Source organism: Aplidium turbinatum, chromosome 1 (assembly GCF_918807975.1).
Source record: "Aplidium turbinatum chromosome 1, kaAplTurb1.1, whole genome shotgun sequence".
Taxonomy (NCBI): Eukaryota; Metazoa; Chordata; class Ascidiacea; order Aplousobranchia; family Polyclinidae; genus Aplidium; species Aplidium turbinatum.
Window position 1 is genome coordinate 55,444,967 of NC_137472.1, and position 8,525 is coordinate 55,453,491.

An 8,525-nucleotide genomic window follows, 5' to 3' on the forward strand; every position below is an offset into this window, starting at 1 on the left:
GAATAAAACATAAACGAAACGTATTAAAAACTGAACAAGATGCGATATATTATTTAGTTAAAGTATCGGTACATATTTAACGAATGCAGTAAAAATCTCACTGATGGTAGGCGTGCTTGAGAAATTGGTTAAAATTCTGAAAGTTGAATAGGTAGGAAGTAATTCTAAAGTAACGAAAGTGCGAAAACAACAGAGCACAACACTAAAAAATGCTCAAGTTGCGACAAAGCGACTTCTCAGTTGACTGGCAATGGCTCACTTTCTCTTTGTGTATGTTGAGGTTCGGCGATGGGAATGGTCATATTCTCGTGGTATGAATGGCAACCCTGCTCTTTCATTCTGAGCGTCTTCCATTTTCTTTTCGTAAACTCTTTTAGCGTTTCTGGTCATTCCCACCACCATGTTGCGAACCTGTAGTAAATTTTATATCATATGTTTTGTCCAATGTAACCTGATCAATGTGAGACTAAGATGCAAGCTTCCAGCGTAGGCCTTTTTTTGTTTTATTCAGGGATATCTATAACTACGGGATTGGAAACTCTGTGGAACTGAAAACCATTTTATACACCAGTAGGGTCACTTTTCTTTGTGCGCTGCTGTGATAAATAATCACATAAATTGACCTCAAAGGGCAGCACGTAGTAGACTAAACGAACAACCAAAAGTGTAACAATCAATTCCCCTGCTGTAAATTGTAAGGTCTACGCTTGCCTGGTTTGTTTATTTGTTTGTATTCCATTAGTGCAGTCATGTTGTATTTTGTTTGCTGCTTAAAAAAATTCCAGAATGACTATTGGTTTTAGTTCTGATGACATCGTAAACGAATTGGTTTCGTACTGGATTGGTCTGTGAACAAGTTGATGATACAACAGCATATTTCACTGATTGCTGAACACTCCTCATTTACTTCTGATCCGATTTGCAGTACGCAAAATGCTAAAGAACAATAGTAGGAGGTTTTTGGACTCGTTGCATTCATTTATTTTTTGGATTCATTGTTTTTTTCTAGCAGCGTAAATGTACTCTTATACATCAATTAAGTGTCAATGGGAGTGTATTTTGTATTATTATTGTAAAATCGAATTTTGTATATCTTTTAGTCGGTATTTTATTTTGTTAATCTTTCTGTAGTCGTAGTAATGTGATGACCCTACTGATGTATAGCACTGAATAGAGTTTCCAATCCCGTAGTTATAGATATCCCTGGTTTTATTGTGTAAAACTGTCACTCTGCAATTGCTACCTAATGGCAGTCAACGGCGTGTCTTGAATGCCAAGGCATCGTGGTCTTGGTCAGCTCCGTTAGACTTAATATCTCGCAACAAGCTACAATAACCAAATTCTACAAGAGGTGGATTTATTCCAAGGTCTATTGCAAGAAAACATGCAAGCAAGCCTACTTGCTAAATATTACCGGTATAGTACAACCGTACTAAAATTTGCATAAGTTACATCAAAGCGGTGTGAAACAAGTGGCTGAACAAACTTACCTTCTTGTACATGTCAACAATATCAGGGGCTGGGTGTTTCTTCATCCTTTTGTACAATCTGTCGCGAACTGCAATCATCTCCAATATCTCTTCGGTTATCCACTTTTTGTGCTTCTGAAACACCTCTCTGCCATCTGTACCAGATCTTTGGATGGAAGGCCGTTCTAAGCTGGTACAAGACTTCTGAGGGGAACTGCTCGATACCCGGCTTGCTCTTGGTGCCCGGGCAGTGTTCAACCAAGGGGCGGCCAAAATTGAACTCACGTAGGGGTCTACTTTGGTGGGGGACACAACACCGAACTCTCTCACATTGTGTTGGTACCGCACACTCGAAGGAGATGCTGACCTTGAAGATCCCAGGCTGACGTCATCCGAGTCCATTCCTGTGGTTGACGATTGGCTACCTGTATGAGGGTGTTATTTTGGTTAAGCTATCGCATAATTACAAACTCCTTAAATGTTCTTGATGCCCTTGGAAGGCTGGCTGCAGAGTACAGGTAGATGTTGAGGAAACATTACCAAGACTTGTGCAATTTTCCACATGTTAGAACTTTGTTAATTCCTCGCTTCGTGTATTTTTTATTGTTTTTTTTTTGTTCAAGATCCACTTTAAAATGAGAAAGTGTAGTGCGCTCTTAGAGGAAGAGATGACGACTAATTAGAATTCATTCTCACGATGAAAATGCGACGAAGATTACATACTTACCAGTGCCTACTGCTCAATGCTATTACTGCAGCAATATGAAGAAAGGTGGAATAATACGATAATGCATTCTAAAACCAATATTGCAATGTATAATAGAACGTTATAAATAGTGATTTTAGACGCAACAAAGGGCCGTGTACGAACCACGGCGTCTTGAGACAACGTTCCCTCCATCTGTAGAGGAGGACATGTAACCACTCTCCGGGTAACGCAAGCTCCTGTTTGAATCTGAATCATAGGAGAACCGCTTCAGACGGTGACCGATTGTTCCTCTTGGATTTTGATAAAAATCCGATGTAGTTGTAGTGTTGGCACTGAAAGTATGGAAGTGTAACAGATCAGAAGTAAATTTGACGTTTGTTGCAACAGTTTTAGACAAGGGGATAATCCTAAAAAGAATCATCGTCGAGGGCATTGGCACCGAGACGGCAAACGTTTAAATGACAAAAGCTCGTATGTTTTGAATGCATCACAACTCTAGGCTTGAATCGTATAACACAGTAAATGAATGCTGTCTGACGCAACCTACGCAAAATCACGTCATTACGTTCTAATTTACGTCGTTTTACTTGCCTGTTGCTGGTTGACGTAGCCTCATCATCAGCGTCTTCATCACTACTGCCAGGACTTCCAGCTGAAGAGAGCTTAGATGATCCGGGGCTTCCTCCCGGATATGGTGATGGCTTCATCTTTAAAATGTGCTGTTGGATGTTGTCGGAAGATCTGGTGGATGGACTTTCTTCTGATGAATCAGCAGTGAATGTGTCATCATGAGTAGGAATTGTGGAGCCTTCTGGACCAATTTGATTTTTCTTTAGTTTTGGCTCTGGCCAATAGCTTGATTTTCTGTGGAATTAAACCGTTAAAACTCTCGTGCAATAGCAACTGCAAGTTAATTGAAGCGTAGTTGGATAAATGTCTCAGATTAAAACTCCGTCAAGATAGATGAACGGTTTAGGTTCACGGCGTACAGTTGTATGGCTACCAAGTTGAAATTGCTACTTACGATGCTTCTGGCTGTTGACCGAAACTTGCTATTTCGTCCAATAGCGCTTGTGCTTCCTTTCCCCAATCGTCGTCTTGGTTCTTGCCTTCAAAGCAAGCCGTTGGCTCGTAAGAGTTCATAAAGGACTTCATAGCTGCCACGAAGCTGTCCGGTGGCGTTAAAGAGTCGCACCTTGAAGTCTGACTCGAGATATGCGATGGCTGGTACCTTCCCGATGAGCTGCTAAAGATTGCTTGTGATTGTGGAGGCACTGAATGGCCGTGCTGCAAAGCAAATTATGCTATGATAGTAAATTAAATTGGGTTAGACAAAAAGGCTGCGTTTCCTGCCCATGTACGGTTGGAAGTGAAGCACGTGTTTTCTACCCAATACAATTTGCAGTCGTTGAAATTCTCCGGACCTGCGTCGCTTAATAGCGTCCCTGGTAAAAATTATGTCTCCAGAAGCATTGTCTTGCACCTTTTTAGAATTAAGTCCAAACGTGGAGTTCCTAATCAAACATCTTTCAAGCCAGTCTCATTTATGTATAGTTTTTAAGATTCAAATTTCGTTGCGGCGTTTCCCATCCACTTTAAGACTAGCGAAGGAAATACGATATGAAAGTGCGAAGACTAAGTAGTTTATTTGCTCTCTAAATCGTTTTGACTAGGGAAAAACTGACCTTTTTTTTCTCGAACTCTTGGTAAAAACTGTTAAATTGTGGCAGTTTTGAGTTGGCGCTGAGTGCAGATGGCAACACTGCCGGCAGTGGACCAATCGGAGCCAGATTGTAATGCGAGTTTGGCAGGTTGGTCTGGAACCAGATGAAATATAACAGAGCCCATCGTGATAATCAAGTTCAAAAGTCAAATAGTTGTTGAACTTGCATTGATTTTCACGATTGATCATTACGTCTGATGACCATGTAGACAAAAATGAGCAAAAGGTCTCGTTCTTCATATATTCACAAAATAAAACGCCATGTAGATCTTGGATTGCAAGTAGCCTAGTTCTTAATGTAAAAAACGTTTTACACTCAATTTCTATGAAAGCAAGCCAAAGGAAGAGTACGAACAAAGCACGCACGGCTAGTTCTTTGGCACCTGAAACACGTTTGGAAGCACTTGTCCATCAGTGTGTGGTATCACGATTGAATTGTGATGCAATCGTCCATTTGGTACCGCTATGTACGTGTGGCCTGGAAATCCATGGCTCGCACCAGACAGAACAGAATGCTGGTACATTGGAATGTTTTGTGGAGGCTGCACGTAGCAGGTTGGCAAGGTTGAAGATGCTCCCCATTGTTTGTAGGTTGTCTCATTGTTCATCTCGAAGTGAAGTGTTTCCTGGATTCCAATAAGTGATTAAATGTCTGCTGCTCGGGGTTTTAAGTTTAAATTTCCTGGATTCCAATAAGTGATTAAATAACTGTTCGACGGGGTTCTAAGTTTAATTTGCGTTCTTTGGCTTTAAGTTATTAATAGTCAAGTCACTTTGACTGACAAAACGTCGAAAATAAAGTAGCTCTTTGCTTTAATATCTTGTAATCTATTCTAAAGCAATCAGAACAACGCAAGAAATGATAAGGTGATACCCACTGTCCTTAATTTACACCCACTGCCTTCTGATGTTAGTGCAGGTTTTCGAACTTGTTTTAGTCGTTTTTTTTCGCCACTTACCGTTTCGGTATGAATTGAAAACTGAACGATTTCTAACCGGAGGCCGATGGTCTGTCGTTTTATTACTTACAGGTTGGCTATTTGTACTTACTCAAAGCTCAAAGCATTTCGCACATTAAGAGTTTGTTTGGATCATACATGAAAAGCCTGCAAGTAGCACTATACCAGTTTGTTTGTTTAACATCTTCGATAATCTTTTTACCGTAGTGTTAGCGTATCTTACCTGTGATACCACTCTGTAAGTTCCGCAATATTCACAATTTTTCTTCTAAAACAGGTAAAAACTGTACGCACTTCACACCTTCCTAAAAAATCTAAAATTTTCTGCGTAAACCTTTGAAACAAAACTTAAGATCTGAATCACTCTCTTGCAATGTTTCAAGTTTCATTCGTGAAAAGAGGAATTTTCACTGATTGTTTGGTGAACGCTTTGCGATGAACGGGGAACTGCTTCAAGCATTCTTTTCTATTTGATCACAATGTATGAGCGTTTTATCAACGATTACTTGCGTTGACTTTACGTTTTATTAGGCTTTCAAAAAAGTTGTGGATTTGTGAATTTTGATAGCGTTTTTCAGACTTCAGAAGCCTTGCCCAGTTAGAAAAGTTGAACTTTTTTTATGTTGATTCATCATCTGCGAAAGTTAAATGTATGTGAAAAGGACCAATTTTGCTACTGGGTGCTATGGGATGTGTGAGAATCGTGTAGAAATCTGATGCAATAACTTTAACATTAAGGATAGGTCACTAATAATGTGGTAGAGATCTGGTTAGAGTCTCCCCTGTGTTTTTGGTTAGAGTCTCCCTGCCTTGATTTGTTTCAGATTAGCCTCACCGGGATTGCTCATCTTGGTGCCCAGCTACAGCGCATCTATTTTCAAACTTGTTTTAGCCTAAATAATTTGTAGTGAAAAAATATCGATTTTTTTCTGTTTATTTTAATGTTGAGTTCCATGCTCTGTGACCATAGGAGGAGCCCTACTACTCTGCATAATTGTATCTACTCTATTTAAGTACGATTAAAACTGCAATGACCGGGGTATCATTGCATGTCAGCTGCAGTTAATATTTCCCTTTTGGATTTGCTCGATTTTGAATTACTGTACTACTTGCGTTTTCCAGGAGTGTCTAGAGCTAGTGTCTAGTGGTTCCTAACCTGGGGTCTGCGAACCCCTTGGGGTCCATGAGAAAACATTTGGGGGTCCGTGATTACCTGGATGAATTTTGGAAAAAAACGAAAAGCGATCTTTTTACTTTCATTTCTCTCTTTAAATGCAAATGTGTCATGCTCAAGCCCGCGAGAATAAACTGTACCGGTATGCATTAAAATAAATCTATGCTCCTGCCTACAGTGTGTACAATACATTGACCTTAAACTACATCTACCACAACGCATGTCGATTACAGTCAAATCAGGATTGACTCGTCTGTTACGTAATAGAAAGCATGCTGTGCAACCAAAGTTTACCTCATAGTGGCGGGAACGACACCACTTCTTGCAGTTGGAGACTGGGTCACCTTAATATTCAAATACTGCTGTCATTTCTTGAACAATTCATTCATTTTCTTATTTGAACAACTGTTTAACTTGATATTTGCCGCAGGAGTCATAGCGGCAATGCAATATGACACAGTACAGTAGTTGAGTAGCATAATTATTACAATAGTCAATACCGTAGTATGTTAATTGAGTTTCAGGCAAAATTTAGGTAGGGTTCCGCAGAATTAATAATTTGTTTAAAGGGGTCCATGACAACTAAAAGGTTGGGAACCACTGGCCTAGACTCTAGACGTTGCGTGCATAAACAAATTACAAGAACATTTCTAACATTTAGTTTTATTTTTTCAGCTCCGGTTGCCTGTCCTCTTCCCAATGCTCCTGTGTTGGTTGGATCCATTTGCAATAATGCTGTCGTGAAAGTGTCGTATGTGTTGCTATGGAATCAATCGTCAATCACTGATGTACAAGTCGAGATTACTGTGGCAGATGTTCCTCTGACAGACATAAGTTCCACTTTTGGTAAAAAGTTAACTTTTTCTCTTTGATTTGTTTGTTTTTTTGTGTGGTCTCTTTTTCTCTTTTCCTCTTTTTTTTTTTATCTTTGAGTAGTTGGCAAGGTTGTTGTTAATCTCTTTACAGTTGTTGGTATTCTTATTGTTTCTTTTAATTTATTTATTTTTGATTTACTGATCAAAGTTAACTCTTTATGATGATTGTTAAGTACGTTTCTCGTTTTGTTGCGTTCCGGGATGCTCTATTTGCAAATTGTTTATTTCTTGTTTGAAACGCTTTCCCGAATACTAGTTGTGCCCATTAACAATGAAATACTAATTGTTGTAGTGCCCATTAACAATGAAATACTAATTGTTGTAGTGCCCATTAACAATGAAATACTAATTGTTGTCGTGCTCATTAGCAATGAAATACTAGTTGTTGTAGCTTGCCCATTAACAATGAAATACTAATTGTTGTAGTGCCCATTAACAATGAAATACTAATTGTTGTAGTGCCCATTAACAATGAAATACTAATTGTTGTAGTGCTCATTAGCAATGAAATACTAGTTGTTGTAGTGCCCATTAGCAATGAAATACTAGTTGTTGTAGCTTGCTCATTAGCAATGAAATACTAGTTGTTGTAGTGCTCATTAACAGCGGTGGTCGAATACCTTTGTGGCAGAATTAGTGGTGCGATACTGACGAGCCCAGCCTCATGGGCGAAACGCGGTGTCTATCGCTGTCAATTCTTGCTACAAATCGGCTGCCGAGAAACATAATGAAATACTAGTTGTTGTAGCTTGCCCATTAGCAATGAAATACTAATTGTTGTCGTGCTCATTAGCAATGAAATACTAGTTGTTGTCGTGCTCATTAGCAATGAAATACTAGTTGTTGTAGTGCCCATTGACAATGAAATACTAGTTGTTGTAGTGCCCATTAGCAATGAAATACTAGTTGTTGTAGCTTGCCCATTAGCAATGAAATACTAGTTGTTGTAGTGCTCATTAACAGCGGTGGTCGAATACCTTTGTGGCAAAATTAGTGGTGCGATACTGACGAGCCCAGCCTCATGGGCGAAACACGGTGTCTATCGCTGTCAATTCTTGCTACAAATCGGCTGCCGAGAAACATAATGAAATACTAGTTGTTGTAGCTTGCCCATTAGCAATGAAATACTAATTGTTGTCGTGCTCATTAGCAATGAAATACTAGTTGTTGTAGTGCCCATTAACAATGAAATACTAGTTGTTGTAGTGCCCATTAGCAAGATCAGTTAATAAGGTTTTCAATTCAAGTTCGCCAAAAAACGATCGACTTTAACTGAAACTAAAGTTACAAATGTCCAAACTTCGACTCTGCACACGACACCTCATCATGACGTCATTTTGTTTCAGGAACACAACCGAACAACGTTTTGACTCAATCATTTGCTGTCACATTCCGACATGTCACTACTCCAGGAGCAGCACTAACTATTCGATCTGGTAACCCAGGATATAACTTTGGCTACCCCGTCATCAGTGGAGTCATGGGCATCAATGGATCAATAGACACGAGTTCGACACTGCAGTTGAGCATTTGGCAACCTGGTGAGTTAAGCGTTGCATTGTGGGAGTGGGTTGTCTTGTTTATCCAAAACTATAGAGCCCAAGCAGCGGTTGGAT

The 8,525-nt window shown here is 39.6% G+C and overlaps 2 protein-coding genes across 2 annotated transcripts in view; one reads left to right on the forward strand and one right to left on the reverse strand.

Annotated features, from left to right (window-relative positions):
• The window catches only part of LOC145783336 (tectonic-2-like), a 59,461-nt gene that overhangs the window by 10,515 nt on the left and 40,421 nt on the right, over window positions 1-8,525 (forward strand). Inside the window, exons 11-12 of the mRNA XM_082595190.1 lie at window positions 6,710-6,880; window positions 8,256-8,450. Coding sequence (XP_082451316.1) covers window positions 6,710-6,880; window positions 8,256-8,450 — 366 coding nt within the window. The remainder of the gene's footprint in view (window positions 1-6,709; window positions 6,881-8,255; window positions 8,451-8,525) is intronic.
• On the reverse strand, window positions 15-5,199 carry LOC145783346 (uncharacterized). The gene is made up of 8 exons (XM_082595198.1): window positions 5,084-5,199; window positions 4,285-4,527; window positions 3,864-3,995; window positions 3,203-3,465; window positions 2,770-3,042; window positions 2,341-2,510; window positions 1,491-1,894; window positions 15-411 (listed from the first exon to the last, which is right to left on the reverse strand). The coding sequence occupies exons 2-8, from the start codon at window positions 4,507-4,509 to the stop codon at window positions 256-258; spliced, it is 1,623 nt and encodes a 540-aa protein (XP_082451324.1). The 5' UTR covers window positions 4,510-4,527; window positions 5,084-5,199; the 3' UTR covers window positions 15-255.

What these genes read in the sequence shown, in the direction of transcription:
- LOC145783346 (XM_082595198.1), bottom strand. Translation starts at nt 4,509, where the DNA reads ATGAACAATGAGACAACCTACAAACAATGGGGAGCATCTTCAACCTTG. An exon ending in TGCTTCCAAACGTGTTTCAG is followed by an intron (nt 3,996 to 4,284) that starts GTGCCAAAGAAC and finishes ATCTGGTTCCAG; the next exon opens with ACCAACCTGCCAAACTCGCA. An exon ending in CGTTGTCTCAAGACGCCGTG is followed by an intron (nt 1,895 to 2,340) that starts GTTCGTACACGG and finishes ACCCTCATACAG; the next exon opens with GTAGCCAATCGTCAACCACA.